Source organism: Diachasma alloeum, unplaced genomic scaffold (assembly GCF_001412515.2).
Source record: "Diachasma alloeum isolate Michigan unplaced genomic scaffold, Dall2.0 Dall_scaffold_00183, whole genome shotgun sequence".
NCBI lineage: Eukaryota > Metazoa > Arthropoda > Insecta > Hymenoptera > Braconidae > Diachasma > Diachasma alloeum.
In genome coordinates this window covers 986,002-1,008,542 of record NW_021680349.1, presented here as the reverse complement: position 1 = coordinate 1,008,542, position 22,541 = coordinate 986,002, and the positions used below count along the sequence as shown (strand labels likewise).

Here is a 22,541-nt window from a genome sequence, read left to right as displayed (position 1 = left end):
ATATGTTACGAGAAAGGTGTGAATAGCGGAATTAGAAGGAACTGAGCTTCACGCAAGTTCCCTATTGTACAAAAAAATTTCATTTTATTTACAAGATCCAATTGGACTCTCTGAATTTGTTTGCCATGAGAACAATTTCTACGAGTTTTAAGAAATAAAAATACGAAAATTGAATGGAACGCTTGACGCATTATCACCGCTCAATCTTTGAACTTTCAACACCCCCGGGCAGTTTTGGAAAAATTTGGATTCCTTTGTCTTCATTAAAAAATCAACCATTTGACTATGGAAACCATAGGAACCCGTCTCTTCAATAATAGCGACAGTAATAAATTGATGCATGAATGATTTAAGCACTCCTCATCATAAATAATGTGACATTCCCTCGTTGTCATCACTCCCTCCCATCAATTAAAACTTCAGGAACAAAAATAGGAAAATTGAATAGAGTGCTTGACAGATACACTACCTCCCCTTCGATCTTTGAACTGTTAACACTTTCGGGCATTCTCAACCCCGCTAAATTTGTCAATCGTTGAAAACTAATGTAATTCATCAGAACCCGTCTCGCAGAAGGCGTCACAACGGTACAGTATCAATTTTTTTTCATTCAAATTTTTTGAGTGCAATGAAAAACAAATGGGAAATGGCTCTTATATTGCATATAGTATAGCTATTTTTACTAATAAATTAGCAATATGCTTCCGAATGGTTACTCTGCACATAATTTCATTCTGTTATGTAGGGGAAGGTGGGGTAAAATGGACACTGTAGACTTTTTTTAAATGGTTCATAATTCAGAAACAAATTTATCAATTGAGTTCAGGTTAGGCTCGTCACAAAGGGAAAGAATTGTTCTTTGTATTGAAAGGAAAATTATTAAATTTCATCACCATTTCAGCCCCTCATTAACATTTAAAAAAAAGTCAAAAGTGTCCATTTTACCCCAACCTCCCCTATAATTCATCGTTTATTTCATCTTATTCAATTGAATAAAATTTCTGTTTAACTAATTTTGTCAAATTTTCAACTTAGGTGAATGTTATCATCATCATTATTCTTACTAGCGAATGGGCGCTTCGGGCCCAAGTTGATTCGATTCAGTCTTATTATTCGCCCTACCGACGAAAAACCCCATCAAATACCTTTTCGAATAATAAAAAAAACCCATAAATTCGATTTCTATCCTTGTCTTTCGATGGAACAAATGGAATAAATGACGAAAATGAAGAATTGGGAACTGAAAATTTTATGCGATTATTATTATGCAATTATCCCTTTCTTCGATACAATCCATTGTCTTTTTTACAGTTCTATCTCACCCCTCAGCCCTATGATAAAATGGTAATAGAAAAATGTTATTCATACATAATCGAATGAATTTAGAACATTTGAAGAAATCATCAGAAAGCTCACTTTTCAGGAAAATTCAAGAAAAATTCTAAATTTTCAAAAATTATAAAAATCAAATCAACGCAGATAACTGTATTTATACAAATAACTGGTAATGTATAAACAATCAATTTTCCACCATACAAATCATTTGTTCGGAATCGTAACAAATTTATGCATATTCAGAATTTTACCAGAAATCAATTTCATGCCTAAAAAAATAAGGTTTCCAAAAGTTCAAACAATTTAAATTATTTATTAATAAACAACGAGTGTTAAAAAAAATCATAATTCTGTGCAAAACGTCATTTTAATTCCGCTGAATATTCATGATTTTTTTCAAATTATTCTCACGCAATTCAATTGACTGCGTCAACTGCAAAAAATACTGGGATATCCTTAAATTTGAACGATTACGGAGCTTTCATTCGGAAGCATAAATTACCACCCCTCGATCCCCGACTGCCAATCCCCGGGCAATCTCAACCCCGTTAAATTTTCAAATCGTTGAAAACTAATGAAATCCATCAGAGCCCGTCTCGCAGAAGGCGTCACAGCGATACAATATCAGATGCGTCTTTTTTTTTTCATTTCAATTCTCCGAATGTCGGCATTCTGGTGCCACCACCACTCCGCACACACACACACCATACACACACACCACACACACACACACACCGAGCCCCAGGGATCATCTTTCCTCAGTAGTACATATATACATGCGTATACTGTACGAACTACCAGTGCAGCCCGGCAATAGCCTTCAGCCATCAGTTCAAGTCCCGTCGATTCACGCGACAGTCGCCCCCGCCGCCCATAACGACTCTATCGGAATAAACAAGGAATTTTCAACTCCTGATTAGCGAGGAAAAAGGTGAGCTGACTTGCTTAACCACGGAAAAACTAACCGTGCAATTAATTCGCCCATTACCGTGAATTTTACCCGAGCAATTGTGTGAAATTTTCGTGATGCGTTCCGTTGAAATTCGAGAGAAAGAAAAAGGGAGATCGGGATAGCCGGAAACTGGTGGTTGTAGTAGACTCTCACTAGACAGACGTATTTCGCAGTAACTTGTGACGTTTGTAATTTCTCACTTCCTCATTCGCATTGCACAACACCTCGTATCCATCGTCAATCGATGAAATTTCGATGTGCATAATTACTCGAGGAAACTTGGGTATGAAACCGACAGCAGTACCAAACGCTTTTCCGTATATTTAGAATGGAACGCGAATCGCAGCCCTGAAATTCCATTCGTATCATTACTAGCGAGGAGTTTTTTCGAATACAGACGGAATAATAAAGCAGGAAATACCGAGATAAGCGGGTTGAGCACCATTGGCGGGCAGTCACACACGGCCTTGAATAAAATAATATATCCATGCCCGTGAATTTCAAGTTTGGGAGAGTAGTCAACACAAGTTTGTACGTTTTTTTCATTCTTGCACTCCGCACTGACACCCTTTGTGCCTCTAAAACACGTGGCATTGGAAATGTCAGGGCGTTACCCGAAAATTTCATCTCTCTTTCGCGTGTGCATCGGTGAATCAGGATCCCTGGGAGAGGGAGAGAAGCCGTGTGTGCACGCTACTTTCTCGGGGACTATGGGGTGGATTGCCCATTGATTTTTCAATTCGCGGGGCTCCGAACCGCAGCGGAAAAATAAAGTGCATTCAACTGGTCGTAGACGTTGAAGAAACCGATAGAGATAAATTCACGCGTCAGAAATTAAATCGCAGGCGTAATCGCGACACTAATCATCGTTAATGGACGTCAAAAAATTTGGGTTCTTTTATCGCGAGGTGATACCGGGTGATGGGATTTTGATTAATTCATTTCATTGTTTATTCTTTTGGTTTGAGGGCCAAACACCGCTGTGATAAACTGCGCGTCAGCGCTTCTGGCAGGTACGCCAACTCGAGCCACATCCAATCGCAGTGTGGCGCTTGGGGTTTTCCCTCGGTCTCCGCGCGAACTCTTCTATTATCCTTTTTAAAAGTGTAATCCGCAAACTTTGGAGGCTTATATGTTTGCGAAAGAAAAAATCGCACGACTGTGGAGCTAATTTCATTCGTTAGATTGAATATTACTCTACTCCAATACGGAGTTTCAGTTTTTTTTATCTGAAAAGAAGATGAAAAAAAACATGTTTTTCATGTGCTGTCCCAGGACGTCAATTTTTTTCTAAAAATTATCGCAATTTTTGGTATGATAGCCCACTTGTTGAAGAATGGAATGGTTAAACGAAAATTTCATTTTCATCACGCTCTGCGAAAAAGTAACTTTNAACTTGGGTATGAAACCGACAGCAGTACCAAACGCTTTTCCGTATATTTAGAATGGAACGCGAATCGCAGCCCTGAAATTCCATTCGTATCATTACTAGCGAGGAGTTTTTTCGAATACAGACGGAATAATAAAGCAGGAAATACCGAGATAAGCGGGTTGAGCACCATTGGCGGGCAGTCACACACGGCCTTGAATAAAATAATATATCCATGCCCGTGAATTTCAAGTTTGGGAGAGTAGTCAACACAAGTTTGTACGTTTTTTTCATTCTTGCACTCCGCACTGACACCCTTTGTGCCTCTAAAACACGTGGCATTGGAAATGTCAGGGCGTTACCCGAAAATTTCATCTCTCTTTCGCGTGTGCATCGGTGAATCAGGATCCCTGGGAGAGGGAGAGAAGCCGTGTGTGCACGCTACTTTCTCGGGGACTATGGGGTGGATTGCCCATTGATTTTTCAATTCGCGGGGCTCCGAACCGCAGCGGAAAAATAAAGTGCGTTCAACTGGTCGTAGACGTTGAAGAAACCGATAGAGATAAATTCACGCGTCAGAAATTAAATCGCAGGCGTAATCGCGACACTAATCATCGTTAATGGACGTCAAAAAATTTGGGTTCTTTTATCGCGAGGTGATACCGGGTGATGGGATTTTGATTAATTCATTTCATTGTTTATTCTTTTGGTTTGAGGGCCAAACACCGCTGTGATAAACTGCGCGTCAGCGCTTCTGGCAGGTACGCCAACTCGAGCCACATCCAATCGCAGTGTGGCGCTTGGGGTTTTCCCTCGGTCTCCGCGCGAACTCTTCTATTATCCTTTTTAAAAGTGTAATCCGCAAACTTTGGAGGCTTATATGTTTGCGAAAGAAAAAATCGCACGACTGTGGAGCTAATTTCATTCGTTAGATTGAATATTACTCTACTCCAATACGGAGTTTCAGTTTTTTTTATCTGAAAAGAAGATGAAAAAAAACATGTTTTTCATGTGCTGTCCCAGGACGTCAATTTTTTTCTAAAAATTATCGCAATTTTTGGTATGATAGCCCACTTGTTGAAGAATGGAATGGTTAAACGAAAATTTCATTTTCATCACGCTCTGCGAAAAAGTAACTTTGCACGCGAAGCGTGCCTAAAACGTCCCTTTTCCACACATTGTGATGAAAAATATTTTCCGCACTCGTATCAACATATACCATTTTTGCACAATTATTGGGTTTAAAAAAAATATCTCATGCGATTCTTTCCAATGAAGAATAACCAATTGGAATGCATGAAATATCTTCGAATAGACAATTGAAAACTGAATACATTTCGGTTATTATTTACCACGAGAAATACTTCAAATATTTCACAAAAATTCGTGAAATTTCAGTTTTTTTTACTGACCGTACGTAATTATGATTTTAGCTGAGGGTAACCGTGCGGACCCTCGGAATTGCTGTCACATGTGTACTCTTCTACCTCTTTGAGAGGTCGTCCTGCTGTTGAGTAAGGTTGGGGGTCGATGGGGCGAGCATCAGTCTATGGAAATGTGTTTTTCGGAAATGAAAGATTTTCTGCGAGTCAAACAGAAAAATCAATGTTATGAATATTATAAATAGTTATATAAATAGTTATATAAATTAATACTAGTTATAAATTTTTAGAAAAATCAATAAGTTATGAATATTTTGCTCAAAGACCCAGGGTTGCCTGCGTCGGCCCTGGAGAAAGTAGCAAAGTGCATATATGGAAAGGATTTTCCGGATCCGAGAGGAACACTGTCCTAAAATGGTAAAGAGATGCGGTTTGAGTAATATCTTTTCTGGAAAATTTCAACAGTTATTGTAAATTTTTCAGAGGGTTTATTGTTATGAATATTAACATAAAAGTATCAAATATGCCATTGTCCGCAAATCGGTTATTTCTTATTGGAGATAGCCATGAGATATTTTTATTTAAAGAACCAATAATTGTTCAAAAAATGAAATTTTTGTCTAACCATTCCATTCTTGAACGAGTGGGCTGTCATGTAAAAAATTGGGATAATTTTTGAAAAAAAAATTGAGGTCCTGGAACTCTTTGGTAAAAGTTCATTTTCATAATAACACAAAAACTATTGAATGAAAAAAAAATGAAACGCCGTATTGGACTAGAGTAATATTTAATTTAATGAATGAAATTGGCCCCACAGTTGCGCGATTTTTTTTTTCGTGAAGATACAAGCCTGCAAAGTTTGCGGACTACACGTTTGAAAAGGATAGTAATAACTCTCGTGAACATCACTATCTTTTGCCAAATAGTAAATGGTGGATTATGCAACGGGTGCATGATTGTGGTGGCGATGTATGAAGTTGGCGCCCGAGCCCAAGGCGACATTGCTGCTGTCCACGGGTGTTGAAGCTCAATGCGGAAATAATAATATGGAAATTTTAGAAGTGAATTTTCAGAGGAAAACTACGGAATCGATAGACTGACGCCAAGTTGTACTCAGCCAGATTAGATTGCGAGGGAATAATTGATCGGTTGAGGATATCTAAGCGCCTTTCACGGTTCTGATAGTTTTCAATCATCATATTTGTCAGAAAATGTGCGAGAGTCAACCTCATTCTCATTTTATAAAAATAATTTTTTTGTGTTTTCTTCTTGTAGATAAAAAAACAATTGAAAAAACAGTTGATAAGTTTGTCCTTCAAAGTTGAAGTAATTCGATCTTATAGATAATTTCACGCTGATTTCAAATCCGTTTGAGAGTTTTTTTTGGAGACTCGCAGTTTCGTACAATTTAAAGAATTCGTTTTAATAAAATGCGAGTGTAATTTTCCGCAGAAAAAAATGTTCGTCATTATGAAAATTATACAGACTTTGATCCTCAAAAAGCACTTTCCAATGTATTTTCTGATTTTTAAATGTTTCTGGTTTCAAAATAGGATTGAATTTGACTTTCGAAGTTGAAATGATGAAAGAATCGGAAATACTTCGGTAATCTAGTTGCAGATAAGAAACTTTGATGTTGAACCACGAATATTGAAAAGGATTTCAACGAAAAAAATTGCCAAAGCCCTCAATAGCCCAAAGTTACACTAGAAAACTCGACATTAATTTTTCCATTTTTCGCAAAAGTTGTCGCCGAAATTTTTAATTCCCTTGCACGCGCAGGAATGCGCAAGGATATCGTTAATTGCGCACAATAAGTAACGCCAATTAAAAACATATGGGCGATTTTATCAGAACAAAACAGAGAGATCTTTGTGTGACAGCGAATCGGGAGCAATTGATGTTGTAGAAGATCTCAAGGACAATCCATTGGCCTTTGCATTTTAAACCTTCGGTCGGTCACCAAATCGAGTGAAAGTCACTCGATTTTCGGGCACTTTGGCGAATTCTGATTTAATTCATAATTTTTGGTACTTCAAATGGATATGACTAGTAATAATAACATTTATCAGAATTTTTTATTAATCCGGACTATTTACTACTTTATTTTTGCTTTGTTTTTCTCCAATGAAATGGTTTCTACATTTGTAGTCGAACATCAGAGCTTTCATTTCAGCCCCATTTGGCCATATGCAATGGTGCAATTTTTTAGTAAAAAAATATCAAAATTAACTCGTAATTACATAAATCGAAAATATCGAAACTAATTCGTAATTATTATTGCACCCATATTCGAGGGAGTCTACTCGAGATCGTAACTAATATGATCGTCTCTTAGAGCAATATATTTGACATAATTGAAACCTATGATGATTGCCTGGGAATGACTCCACTAGAGAAATACGACGTTGAAAAAATAAATACGTCTCTCAAGTAAATGGATATTTGGCAAATAATTTTTTTTTCTCTCTGTAGTCGATATTAACGACTACAGAGAGAAAAAAAATTGTCAACCTGTGGAATAAATTTACTCCACACCGAAATTTATTCTGACGATTTATTTGAATAACAGGGCTTGGTGCAACCGGCCCTAGGTATATTATTATACATTAATTGTTCGAATTTCAAAATCTTTGGCAACAACGACATATTGTCGCCATCTCTCTCCATCATATTACAGTCATATATTCAGCATACACGTCACATAGGGGAGGGTAGGGTAAAATGGACACTTGACTTTTTTAAAAATATTCATAACTCAGAAACAGATTTATCAATTGAGCTCAGTCTCAGCTCATCACAAAGAGGAATCATTGTTTTTCAATTGAAAAATAAAATTATTCCATTTCATAAACAATTCAACACGTCATGAATATTTCAAAAAAAGTCCAGTGTCCGTTTTACCCCACCCTCCCCTATGGCATTCTTAACAGCTCATATGCAATGTTATTCGCAAACCATTACGTATTTTCCGCCTCCGTGCAGATAACTCCTGAATAATTTCTATTTCATTCGCCACTTTGTAACGAAAAAAATTTAACTCAATTATTTTCCTTGGTACCGTGCAACATTTACTCTCGGCGAATGACGCACTTATTAATATCAGCTAGGTATAACTCGTCTCCTCAACGCGTACGTGTGTTCATTGAGTTGATCCGTCGTTATCGGCGAGAATTCGTACTCAACGATAACATGACACACAATGCCGCGGCTTCAACTCATGCTGTACTGTAGATTGGGCATTATCGTTTGTGCACAGAGCTAGAGTTTTTTGGAGGAGAGCATCACTAGACGGATTTTTGCATGGTTTTTTGCTTTTTCCTTTTTCAGGAATTGCCAAGTAACTAATTACCATGGAAAACAAGCAAGCGCCACCACCAGGATTCGTTCCACCTCCAGCATACACACCTGGACCACCGCACGTCGCTCCGTCTGCACCAGGTGCTACTGGGCAACTAACATTAATCGCAGTCGCTCATTATCGGTTCTCATAAGTTTCATAACAATAGCCATTTTTACATTCTTACGCGGGGGAATAAATCCGTGAATAATACATGACTTTTCTTTCAATTAATCTCAATCAAGTTTCGGCTTTAATGAGTCATTTTTCGTTTATGAATATTATAAATATTGCTGATTAATAATTGATTTTCGAAAGTTAGAGATTCCCCTTTGAAATCGTTAATGACTTATTCTAAAATCTGGGGAATTGATCGAACCCTTTATGAAACGCGTCTGGAAGGAAAAATTTAATAGAAAACCTAGCGCATTTGCTTAAGCGCTTTAGTAGAAATTCTATTGGCGTTTTGCCAATTTCTCGTGAAAAATGTCGAGATGAAAAAATCGATGTTGATTTTTCTGTAGTTTTTTTTGTCGGGATTTGTACAAAAGAACTCTTGGGTGTGATGTGTAATTTTCTCTTCAATTTAGTAATGAAAAAAAAAGCGAGAAAACTTAGATCAGCTATCCCCACGAAATTCTATGGGAAATTCCCTTTACCGACTTGTTCTATTGAATATCGGTAAAAAAATCGCTGAAAGACTGCGAAATTTTCCAATAAAATTCAGCAAAAAACTACTAGAATTCCTAACAGAAATTCCTCAATAAAGCGCTAGATTTTTCTAATGAATATTCATCACAAAGTAAATTTCAAATGTTGAATTAATCGCCGATTTGTAAGTATTCCATACTCATGAAGTTTTTTATGAGATAAAATCAAGTTTCCCCATTTGCTTGGATTTTATTTAAATATTTGTAAAAAAAATTGAGTACCCATTTTGCCCCACTTTCTCTCACGATTTTTACATTCTTCTGGCGAGTGTTTCTGCTCCGTCATTCAGGCGTTAAATTTGCTAGGCCAAAAATGCTTCTGAGATTAATAAATCTTTCAATGACAATCTCTTTTTCCGAGTTCCTTATTTTTCTCGTTGTTGCAACAGTGATCATGGTTCAGCACGTCGCCCTAGGACCAGAGTCCCAGAGGATGTCTTGTCCTCATTGTCATGCTGACATTTCCACGAGAGTCGAGACCGAGTCGAATACTAAAACCCATCTATTCGCACTTCTCCTCTGTTTGATTGGGTGAGTACAAAAAAAATATATTGTCAGTGAATCCACAGGTGTATGACCAGAATACTTCTCCCTAACCGAATGACTCAATCCCATGGAAAGTCAGTCCTCTGACGTCAAGAATGCGACCTCCACTAAATGCTTCTTATCGTGAGTCATTGGCGTGTGAAAAAGAAAACGCTATCGCGTCCGTTTTTTTTGTGTTAATCACCCAGCGTCAGAGAGATAACTGGAAGTAGACGTGAAATCATGCCATCAATGATCCAATTTCAATTTCTCATTTCGTTTTTTAGAAATATTTTCGGTGCAATTTAACCGCGGTTCATCCGTGGTTTACCAATTAAAAACAAGTGGGAAATTCCTTTCGTCACAGCCTAGTCAATATTTTTTTGCTAACAAATTAGCAATTTTGCATAAAACTCAGAATCTTATTCTTTCGCGTCTAATCTAGATTTATATCGAGTCCTAATTCAAAAGAAAAAAAAACTATCAGATACGTGAACATAATTTCTTGATTATTCCTCTCTTATTCCTTTATCTCTTTGTTTCTCATTTGCACTTTTTTCTTTCTGTAATTTTCACTTACACACATGCAATTTCGCAGAATGAACCGTAAGGTTCGAATGCATATCAATAAAAATAATTTGCAGTTTTCTTCCGAATGAAATTTCTATGGATTTTGAATTGAATTCAATGATTTATTGAATCTAATTTCTTGACATTGCCCCAACGTTAATTTTTGGTTTCAAAATGAATTTTTTCAACAATAGATGATGCAATCAATCTCATCATTGAAACCGGTCCAGATAGTATCGAGAAGACTATTCTAAATGACAATTGGATTCACCAAAAATAACATATCTAAACTCCTGAGGCTAAAGTTAGTTATTCTGACACAAAAAATTGGAAATTTCGGTTTTGATGAGTACAATGCTTCCATTCGGAAGCAAAAACGATAGTAACCAATTGGAGATTTTAACCCGGAGTTAACTTTAACCAAGGCCTGAATAACTAACTGTGGTCAGCTAAACCAAAAACTGGCTCTGAAAAAAAAATTCTTTCTGTTCTCCCGATGTGGTCGAGGGGAAAGCCATTATCGTAAAGTTTTTATGTTTAAGTGTCGTCTGGATAACGTCACTCTTGTGAAATATACCTCGCAGGTATAGTAGACAGGTTAAATAGCTTCCGGCGAGACTGGAATTTTTGCATAAATTGTTTGACAGAGTGCGCTTTATTGGTATTAATTGCATTAAGTAATGAAGATGATTCGTATTCATTGTATTAATTGAAATTTATTGACATTGTGACGGTATGAGCGAATGGCGTAACTCATCTGGAGGTGTTTTTTTCATGAATATCTCTGGCTGTGAGCAAAATGGCTCAATTTTCATTAATTTTTTTTTATTGTGAAAAGGGAGCTTCGAGGAAGGTCTGCAGAAATGTTGCTATCTCCTTTGAGTGGTAACAGACCGCATTACATGTGTCGAATTCTAGAGTCGCCGTCTCGTTAATAATTATTCATTTTTCAAAGCCAAATAACTTTAGTTAATTCATTACTAGATCGTGCAGTGGCTGACGTTTTTTGGTCATAAAAAATTAACAATTATGGGAGAAACATAATTCAAAATCCCATACAGACACAAGAGGTCTACACGGAGAGAAATGTTCCGTAAAAATTACGGAACTCGCAGTTCGTCACCGATTACGGAATCGACTCAAAAAATTTAAGTGACGGTATCGTACGTTTTCACAGGAGATTCAGGTAAAAATTACGGAACGCTTCGGAAAAATTGCGTGATTCTAGGTAAATATTACGTGACAGTTCCGTAAAATTTCCTACAACCACATTTCGCTCCGGAATTACGGAAAAGATGTGTAATTTTTATTGAATATTTCTCTCCGTGTATTATCTCTTAACGTAGTTCAACAAATTCGATGGTCCATGTTACAGATGAAGATATTTTCAGTATTTGAATTTAGATAACATCCAAATTTTTTTGAAGACTTTTTTGGATATTGAAAAGGGAGCTTTAAAAAAAATGCAGAAATATTGTCATCTCCTTTGAGTGGTAACAGATCGCATTACATGCGTTGAATTCTAGAGTCGTCCTCCTGTCCATAATGATTAATTAAAGACCAAACGACTTCAGTTAATTAATTGCTGGATCGTGCAGTAATGGATTATAGGGATGGATTCAGAAACAAACTATCATGAACTGAAAAGTTTACGTCCCCACGATTTTTTTCCTAACTCATTTAAGACAATGTGTTGAATGACATTAATCAATGAGAATTAGTGTATTCATTGTATCAATTAAAATCGATTGGAGTCACTTCGAGAAGATGAACGAATGGCATGAGTCAACTAAACTGGAAGCGTCTGAAAGACATTTTCAGCGAAGACATTGTCAGAGCAAAAAGAAAGCTCAGGACTCCGAAAATACACTTGAAACTGGTCCGCAACAGCTCTTGACTCATTCCATTAATTCCAAGTTTTATCTCTACCTAATTAATCGATGTTTTTTCTCCCTACAGATGTTGGCCATGTGCTCCATGCCCCTACTGCATGGACTCGTGCCTAGCTAAGAAGCACTACTGCCCAGCTTGCAATGCCTACATCGGCCAGCACGACAATTAATCAAAACACTCCAAAAAAATGAATTAACAAAATGCCAGACGAACGGAACAGAATTTTCGAAAGTATATTTTTTACACACCTGCACGGAAAGTTCGTACTTCGCTCCCTCATAAGTCTTATCAGGAATCAAAATACAAACTTTTCTTTGCAGGCTTGTTGAAAAATAGCGTGGGCACCTGGGGCGGGAAAAACCAGATTTTTCGTCCTTGGTGGCCAATATACTATTAAGGTATTTATGGCGTGGGCAAGGGAGGTCGAAACAAGTCAAGAAATTGATGATTTTTTTATACATCCTTTGATTTTATCAAAACCCCTGTGCAAAATCCCAGGCAGCCTCTCGTTTTCGGCGAGAGTACAATAGATTCCCCTCCACTTCACCTCCTACATGCCCACACGCCATAAGTACCTTAAATTTAGTTTATGTGCGAATTATTTCACCTTCGTACTTGATACTCGGCACTGAACAGCGTTCCTTCAAAATAATATACTTTTTATAATTTGCTTTACATTTTTTCCGCAATCATAAAAAATAGTGCTAAAAAAGCAAACACAACTCTTAAACTCCGACAGGGATTATTATCCTTGATTTATAGATGTGATTTTTTAATTGAAATTTTCAAGTGTTCCTTAACTGATGAAACAGAACTACAAAAAAAAAACATATTTGTGATTAAAAAGAGTGCACTTCAGTGATTAAAGTTAAAGAAACAAAAATAATCGCAACAACTGAAAATAACGATTACTCCTGTTGATGGAGATATGAAGAACTATTGATCGCATTTTTTGAAAATTTACTTTTTATGGAGGATTACATTCGAGAGTATTCTATTCCTACTTCCACGATAAATCGGTGTATTGAAAAATGACGTGTTATTTTGGTAGTTCAGAGATAAATGTGTAACGTTGATAACTCTACAGCAGGATGGAGAATAATAAATAATCATGAAAAGAGCGAATATTATTCAGGGCTATCCGTGCATTACGCTTGTGTCTCGTATAACTGATTATTACTGCTATTTCTAATGTCAAGTTCATCTTTTCCTCTTGATGGAATCCTCAAGATTACCTTATTGAGAATCTTGATGGTACTTTACGTTTGTAAAACTTTTGCTGAAAAGAAATAAAAAATTATTTTCTAGATATTTTTGCATTGAACTTTCTTCTGTATTATTGTATTATCCAGTTGGGAAGTAATTGGATGCCAGCAGAGGAAGATTCTGATGGCATGAGTAAATGGGAGCCTGAAGATAGGGCAATTATCGCAGTGACGAACTTCCGGTTGCAGAGATGATTTTGATAGCATGGATGATGCAAAGAGAACAATCTTTGCAGAATGGTGATTCAGTTTTAGAGTTTTCCTCTTGATAGTCTCTTGGAACTACATCTCTTGGAAATGTTTATAAAGTAATAGTTACATTGAAATTTCGTGGAATTTCATCATTGAAAATTCACTATTCCATGACAAAATCAATGGAAATTTCAATTGTAGTTGTTTAGGTTGAATTATTCCACGGAAATTCATCGAAATCAGGAAAATTCAGGTAAATATATTCTTCAGTTTTCGATAAATTGAAACTTTAGCGCACTTTTGACTGAAAGTTCATGTTAGTGAGATTCATCACACTCTATTCATCACATTATTTATTTAACTCATAGTTTATTCAACACATAAGTATCAAGCAGTGACACCTATTTCGGATTCTACGTAAATTAGAAAACACATGAGTCATTGACTCATGAATATCAAAACACATTCGAATCCCTGCGGAAACCATTTATCGATTTTTATATTCGACGACAGCTGGAATGGCCATCAATATTGAAGGAATTTGCAACTTGCATTGATAAAGGTTTAAATATTCTCATCAAAATATAAAAATAGTATGATATTCATAATTTTATTTTAAATATTTGATAATTTGGGACTGTGAATTTTCCATTGAGTAAATAATTCTAATTTCTTAAAAGGGATTACCAATCGACCAAATAATGGGCAATCTTCCTACCTGAATTTTTGATTAATAAAATAGTTCGAAGTTTGAATATTTAAATTGATGATTACTAAAATAATTGAAAATTTAAGAGTGATTGTAACTAAATGACAGCTTCAAAATTTAACGATAATTATGATTTACGAATATGGGTATCCCTGATTTACGACAGGTAGAAATGGTAGATCATTGTATCTTTTATAATCTGGATTATTTGAGGGGTGTTGCTCATAATATTAAACTGTAATTGATTTAGGAAGTGGTGCTCGATTGTTTTTTGAAGAAGTTTTTCTTTTTTATCAGAATTTTGACGAAATTTATATGTGAAAAAAATTTTCAATACAGGAGCATTTGCTATACTTTAAATGGATGTATTGCTGAATTCATGATGTATCGAATTTGCTGCGTGTTGAATTTGTTATGTTAAGGGGGGACGTCGGTGAGTTTTGAAAGTCTTCGGTAGAGCTAGAGACCCATTGAGCGTTCTTTGATATATGACGGGATATGTTAAAAAGTGGGAAACATGATGGTCCAAATCGATTTTGCCCAAAAACAAATAGAAAGATCAATAGAAATTCGATAAAATTCTAGAGAAATCACTAGATCTTTCTGTTAAATTTTTTCGTGTCTATCGAAGTGCCCGCGCAATTCCTTTTGGTGCATTTCAATGTGTACCATTTGAAAATGTGCGAAAGAAATTGTTTTAATTTAGAAAGTTTACCCACGAACCATTGGGAAACCTTCTGTACAAGTCATTTTATTATAAAACATTGCGTATCTTGGACATAAAGTGTCAATCACCCTGTTTGGTCATTCTTCCAAGAAACAACCTTGTGGTGGTGTTATAGTGAAATTACCACTGTCGGTAATCTGGATCGCAAATCATTTCGTGGTTATGTCCGTTCTGAGTAATTCCTCCTCCAGGGTTTTTATTTAATCGTGGCAATTAACACAGAGTATTGATTGACTGAAGATTCATCGGTTTTCTCAATTTTCATCGAAGGCCGCGAACTGTTTTCTCAGTTCAGGTGATTGTCCGTTCGCGTACTTCGCGTTTTCCCCGTTCCGTGCATTCTGTGTTTATGAGATCGGATGCCAGATCCTTCGGAGTCATCTGCTTATCTGTGTTCCGATGTTTGGGATCTGGTCTACCCCCAAGTGCGAAAAATCAGTTTTCACCCACAAACCATTCAGTTATCTCAGGACCTGTTTTCGGTGCGAACATGAAGAGTCCATTCTTCGTGGGTTCAATTTAATACAGTCAGCCCGTGGCAGGGGTTAAATTTAAGTAGTGAACCTCCCACCGCCGAGCCACTGAGCCCAACCAATCAGAGATCTTAACCCGGTTAACGTAACTTTAACCGAGCTCCAACTGTGGTTAGCTAAACCATAAACTGTCCCTCACTCTCCATCAGGGAAAACACCAACTCCAAACTGATTCACTAATCTGGAATGCGACTTTCTCTAAAACGAGCAAATCACGAGATCTGTGGCATTGAAATTTGCTCATCATCGAATTGGTTCAAGAAGAAACTCGAGTTCTATCTGCCAGTGTCGAGCAGGTGAGTGGCCCAATAATAATCATGAAGACCATGTAACATTGGTGTTATTGTTATTGCTGCTATTACACGGAATGATAATTAAATAATAAAGTGGAGCCACGAGGATGAGAGATCGATTGCCTCACTGCTTCACTTGCACTGACCAATCGACTATTCTATTTTGGTCTTAATGATTTTCAGCTGCTAAATTAATCCCCTCAATTGCACAACAATCGCCAATATTTACAAATTGTTATTCCCAGCTGGTCGGACATGGCAAACCCAGGGGATCGTCTCAATTACCTCCAGGACAGCAGCAGTGACACTGAGACGGACTGCAAGGAGACTGATGGACGTGGACGACACAGGGTTTGCAAGAATAACTTGAGGTAATTGTTACAATTTTCATGGGATTAATCATTTTGTCGTTACTCACCTCACGACGATGACAGAGGCTGTGGACAAAGGTTGTATCAGTCATAATTACAGATCTTGACAAGTTTTTTTCCCAGTGATTAATCCACTGGTGAATTCCGGTAGAGTAGACGAGATTTTGCATGGTTAGTCTTTTGTTGCGAGTGACAGTTCTACGTGAGAATACGTGGCTCATTGATTGCTTACTGAAAGTATTCGAAATACGAGTTGTTTTGTTGGCGGAATAATGAGGTAATTATCATTATTGTAGAATTTCATGGGACAGGATTATTTAAAGTAATTCAATCAGTTGACAATGGATGAGAGAGAATTGAAAAAATCGAGAATTTTTTTCATTTTTACGTAAAAGTAAAGGTTGTCATTATAATTATTTAGGAGATGATAGATTTACTGAAAGTAATTAGTTGGAATGATAATTGAAGCAATTGATCGAATTCTTAAATCATCTGGTGAATTCTGTTAAGAGTAGACGAGATTTTTCACGGTTAGTCTTTTGTTGCTAGTGACAGTTCTACATGAGAATACGTGGCTCATTGATTGCGCACTAAAAGTATTTGAAATACGAGTTGTTTTGTTGGCGGAATGGGGCAATTATCGTTATTGCAGAATTTCATTGGACAAGATTATTTAAAGTAATTCAATCAGTGAATGAATCAGTGAATCAGTGATAATATATGAGAAAGAATTTAAAAAATGAATATTTTTTTTCATTTTTACGTAAAATTAAAGGTTGTCATTATAATTATTCAGGAGATGATAGATTTATTGACAGTAATTAGTTGGAATTGATCGAATTCATAAATTCATCAATTCAATTGTCATAACTATAGATCTTGAGGAGTTCTAGTGATTAATTGGTGAATTCAAATGAGAGTAGACGCGATTTTGCATAGTTAGTCTTTTGTTGCGAGGGTTAGTTCTACATGAGAGTACGTAGCTCATCGATTGCGTACTGAAATGATTAGAAATACGAGTTTCTTGCAGTTGGAATAATGAGTTACTCATTGATTTTAAAGGAATTCATCTGACACAATTGTTTAGACTAAATTAATTAGTCAATGAAATTGATGAAAATTGATGAAATTGAAAAGTGAAAAAGAGAATGGAAAAATTCGAGTTTGACATGTGAAGGTAAAACTATTTGAAGAAAGAGAATAAGAGCCCATTGCAACTAGAATGAAGAAGTCATTAATTGTTCAGGAGATGATGGATTTGGTTAATCCAATTAATTATAATAATAGTTCAATTGATTGAAGCAATTCTCAAACCCCTTTTCCAATTATATTCTGGTTTTCAATTGAATTTGTCATTTTCTTATTAAATATAATTAGAATCGAAATTTTAAAAAAGTTAAATGGAAATTGAAGAGTTTCATACGTTTGTTCTATTATTACGAATGTCTGTTGAATGTGAAACTAGCTCATCAAAGTCATCAATGAAATGAATTAGAAAATTATTAAATTCAAAAAATCGGTCAGCGCAGAAAAAAATTAAAAGCTTCAGATGTTGAGTCTTTTATTATGAATGTCATTTGGACGAGAAACCAGCTCATTAAATTTATCAAAGAGATGAGTTCTTCGCAGTTAGATTAACGAGGTAATTATAAGTATCGACCAGCTGATTAATCAGAATGATAGCTAAATCAATCGATGAATTCCTCAGATCACCTTTTACATTCTATTCTGGTTTCCGATTGAACTTAATTGCTCAATTTATTATTGAATTGAATATTAATATTAGAATCATTAGTTCTTGTAATCCGGAAAAATTTTGGATTTAAGAAACTGAAAGGTAAACAAATTGAAGACCTTAATATGTTTAGTCTTTTGTTCTGAATGTCATTTCAGAATGTCATTGAAACTAGCTCATTAAATTTATCCAACAGATGAGTTATTCGTAGTTAGATTAAAGAGGTAATTATGATGATCGAGACGCAGATTAATCAAAACAATATTTACCTCAACTGATGGAATTCGCACACATTTTTACATTCTATTCTGATTTCTGATTGAATCGGTTCACATTATACTGTTAGATATAATTAGGATCATTAGTCCCTATAATCGGGAAAATTGAAGAGTTTCATATGTTTAGTCTTCCGTTATGAATGTTATTTCGATGAGAAACTAGCTCATTAAATTAAAGTTATCCAAGAGCTGAGTTATTCGATGGGTTATTCGCAGTGAGATTAAGGAGTTAATTACAGTTATCGAGACCCAGATCATTTTATCGCACGCAATTGACTAGAATAATTAAATGAATTGATAAAATCCTCAAAAATCGATCTCACTATCGAAAATTGTCAGAATCATTAGTTGATAGTCACGAGACAATTCAACTTGAGACACTGAAAAGGTGTGACTGAAAGCTCGTCAGACCCTAGCTTATGCGGCAGTAATGAGTAAGGAACTGTGGTTGTTTTGCACGTAGTTGTGGTGGCACGTCGAAACCCAAGCCATGTCTGGTCCAGAAGGACGGAGGTAATCCACGAAGGTGTCATTCTTACGAATCAGCGTCACATAGATCAATAGTTCATCATCATGTCAATAGGTAGGTCCATAGCATTTATCATGGAACATAATAATACACTGAAGATCCAGAGGCATGTCTAAATCAGGTAAAACGTATTTGTCTACGTATTTTACATGAACATTTCTTCTTCGTTTTTCTATAAAACAAATGGACAAACTTTCTCTGTCACCAATGCATTCGGCCAAATTATATTATATTAATAAAGACATTAATATCGAAATTAATTTAAGTAATTCAATTAAATTAATTGTCATATCTGTAATATATTATTTTTTAGATTTTGTTTCTTCAATTTAAATAACAGTTGCATCACAATTGTCATAGTTATGGATTTAAATTGAATTAAAGATCAAATTTCATGAAATTTATCATTCATCTGGGAAATGCCCTGGAATTTCAATGACAGGTAGAAAAACTTTGTGAAAATTCAACATTTCATTCAATTGAATTTCTAGTAGATTAAGAATCCAGAAAGATAATTCCCAAAATCTATCGAAATTTCAGCTAAATTCATTATTGAAAATTAAAAAATTCTTTTTTGAAATTACCTAACTAAAATTGTTAATAACAAATTGCAATAATTTTAGTTTTTGAAATTGAATAGAAATTATTTCTCCTCTTCGGAAGGACTTTATCACCGATACAAATCATTTTCCTGTTGTTTAGAGTCCGCCCAGGAGCAATCGTAATGAATAAAACGTCACAGCAGAGTTCACTGCGTGACAGTGTGACATCAGGCGTAACCGCATCAGGCATGAACAATCAACTGAGTGACGATCGTATAACATTGATAGTCGATAATACGAGATTCATACTGGATCCAGCTCTCTTCACAGCCCATCCAAATACTATGTTAGGTAGAATGTTCAGTTCGGGAATTGAATTTGCACAGCCAAATGAGAGGGGAGAGTACGAAGTTGCTGAGGGAATATCAGCTATGGTATTTCGCGCTATTTTGGAGTACTACAAAGGAGGCATTATTCGCTGTCCACCGACCGTTACTGTTCAAGAGCTGAGGGAGGCGTGTGACTATCTGCTCGTTCCGTTCGACGCGAATACTGTCAAGTGTCAAAATTTGAGTGAGTTACATATTACAACAGCGTGTTTAAATCCCTTAAATTGAAGGAAATTAATGGATTTAACATCTGTTCATTTTTATTTAGTTTTTCGGCGATTTCATTGAAAAAGTACTTAATGGAAAATTATTCTGCGCATATTTTTTCAATGGAAATATTCAATAAGAAATATTTAATAGAAAAAATAGAATTAGATTTTATTATACAACTAATTATACTGAGATATGTTTTGTAGAGATGCCTCGGCTCAGTTTTTTCAAATTCTTTTGTTTGAGAGGAGAAAAGAAATAGAATGACCAGAGAAGAAAATCAATGTCGAGTAATTCCTACAGAAAATGTCTCAATAGGGAAAATTAAACAGAAAATTCAAATTCTACTGATATTTTTCATAAAATAGTTTGTGTTAAACATTCTCTATTTGAAGAAACGCGTAGAAAAATTGCGGAATTTTTAAACAGAATCAACCACAAAACTTATGGAATTTCGAAGGGAATTTCAATAGAAATTAAATAGAATTTTCCAGCGAATTCGCTAGATTTCTAGGCAATTTTTTGATGTCATGTTAACGTTTCTATATTTGTTAGGTTCATGAATGATTTGTTCACAGGAGGACTGCTCCATGAACTCTCGAATGAAGGGGCTCGATGTCAGTTTGAGGTTTTTCTTGAAGATTTGATTCTGCCTTTGATGGTCAATAGCGCGAGGCGGGGAGATAGAGAATGTCATATTGTTGTTCTACTCGAGGATGATGTTGTTGATTGGGATGAGGAGTATCCACCCCAGATGGGGGAGGAGTATTCTCAGAGTAAGTTACTAATTTTTATTTGCAGATCTTTCTTTTCTCAATTGAACAGGTTCAAACTCGGTCAAAGAGACATCGATTTAATAAATTCAGAACATTTTTTTGTAATCATCATGGGGCAACTGTTTTTTGAGCAAAATGGAAAATTCTAAAAATTAAGTTATTAATTAAATTTTAATTAATTTCGATGGACATGGCTCAACTATACCTACGCTTGAAAAACTGAATTGATTCCATCGATTCATTAGCGAAAAAAAATTCACCCATTCTACATATCCCGTGAATAACTAAACAAAAATAATTGTGGAGAAATATTGCCTAGGATACAATAAAAAAAAATATTGCCTAGTTATTTTACAATAATTGATTGAAAATCCGACGTTTTTAAAACCTATTATTTCGGTCATGACGTCACAAAGTGGTATAAGTAATGCTGGGTAACGCTCCGTTGGTTGAATGTGAAGAGAGAGGGGAGCTGCCTTCATTCATTGGATAAACATGATTGGTCCATTGGATTTTATCTTATGAATTTTTTTTAAATATTCCGGTCATATTGGATGGGCACTGGTGGGCCTGTTCACTTTTTTTATGTGGATACACATGAATGTCATTTTTCAATTGAAAAATTTTTCAAATTCAGTAGCGTTTACCATAGATTAATCACAGTTCCTTACTTTTTGATTTAGATTTGAAAATAATTTTCAATTCTCAACTATAATTGAACAATTAATTCTAAATATCTGAATTTGCTTTTTCAATTAATCAAATAATCATCATTCGTGCCAAGTTGATTACTGATTTATCTAACATTTGAAAAATTGAAATTGCTGATTGATAATTAGTAAAATAAAAATTATAATAAAATTTGAAAAATTGTACAACACAGTTACTTTTGTATGTAACAAAATAATTATAATTCTGTATTACGATTTTACTTCTCTCTGTAACGAGCAATATTTCTATTGTTTATAAATGAAAAATTACTCATTTAGAGCCGAAACTTGAGATTAAAAAACTAAAAAAAAAAAAAATCATGCAAATTGCCCATTGTTCACATGAACGAATTATCTTTCCAGCTGTAAACAGCATAGCAATGTACCGTTTCTTCAAATACATCGAGAATCGAGACGTTGCAAAACAAGTGATGAAGGAAAGAGGCCTGAAGAAAATCCGTCTAGGCATAGAGGGCTATCCAACGTACAAAGAAAAAGTGAAGAAACGCGCTGGTGGTAGAGCCGAAGTAATATACAACTACGTGCAACGTCCATTCATTCACATGTCCTGGGAGAAGGAGGAGGCAAAGAGCAGACACGTTGATTTTCAATGTGTCAAATCAAAATCCGTTACCAACTTGGCTGAAGCAACAGCCGACCCAGCATTGGACGCAGGTGGAAATCCGATAAATGCACTGCTCCATCAGACTGAACCAGTGCCAACACCTGAGCCAGCACAGGCAGGCTCGGATCCTGACGCCGAGGGGGCAATGGCCCTCATGCCTGACGCCGACTTGGGCCGACTTTTGCCTGAAGAACTTTTGTAAAACAATTACACGTACATGTTTACCAATTACCCCAGTTATTTAAGAACGCATTCTCCTCTGTACATAACCATCATAATTTTTTTAATTATTAATTCACATATCGGTGCTAATTCACCAGTTGATGAGTCGTGAGATATCTTGAAGTGTTTTGAATTTTTTTGCAATTTTAATAAATAAATGTTTCGAATTTGAAATCAAACGAATTTCATTCTTCCCATTAGTTAGATTCTCTTAACACGAATTTCACCCGTTTTGTTTACAACAAAGAATTATTATTGTCAGTTCTTATTAACAACTGGAGGGAAAGAGTGGAACGATGGAGGAAAAATCTAAAGAATAATTTATTGTTATCATAATGAGCTTGCAGAGCACTTGATCT

The 22,541-nt window shown here is 35.7% G+C and overlaps 2 protein-coding genes across 4 annotated transcripts; both read left to right on the top strand.

Moving 5' to 3' along the window:
* Window positions 1–2,137: 2,137 nt before the first annotated feature.
* Window positions 2,138–13,387, top strand: LOC107047798 (lipopolysaccharide-induced tumor necrosis factor-alpha factor homolog). Its single transcript, XM_015270639.1, has 4 exons — window positions 2,138–2,266; window positions 8,369–8,479; window positions 9,478–9,619; window positions 12,143–13,387. Exons 2-4 carry the CDS (start codon window positions 8,392–8,394, stop codon window positions 12,243–12,245), a joined length of 333 nt encoding a protein of 110 aa, XP_015126125.1. The 5' UTR covers window positions 2,138–2,266; window positions 8,369–8,391; the 3' UTR covers window positions 12,246–13,387.
* A 1,514-nt stretch (window positions 13,388–14,901) lies between these two features.
* Window positions 14,902–22,356, top strand: LOC107046706 (BTB/POZ domain-containing protein 10). Of its 3 annotated transcripts, XM_015269383.2 has the most exons (6): window positions 14,902–15,798; window positions 16,041–16,166; window positions 18,643–18,762; window positions 19,411–19,823; window positions 20,428–20,625; window positions 21,699–22,356. In XM_015269383.2, the coding sequence occupies exons 1-6, from the start codon at window positions 15,689–15,691 to the stop codon at window positions 22,160–22,162; spliced, it is 1,431 nt and encodes a 476-aa protein (XP_015124869.1). In that variant the 5' UTR covers window positions 14,902–15,688; the 3' UTR covers window positions 22,163–22,356. The 3 variants fall into 3 exon arrangements, with proteins under 3 accessions (XP_015124869.1, XP_015124875.1, XP_015124883.1); XM_015269389.2 differs by lacking the exon at window positions 18,643–18,762 and having other exon boundaries at window positions 14,906–15,798; XM_015269397.2 differs by lacking the exons at window positions 14,902–15,798; window positions 16,041–16,166 and adding an exon at window positions 16,341–16,443.
* The last annotated feature ends 185 nt before the right edge of the window (window positions 22,357–22,541 follow it).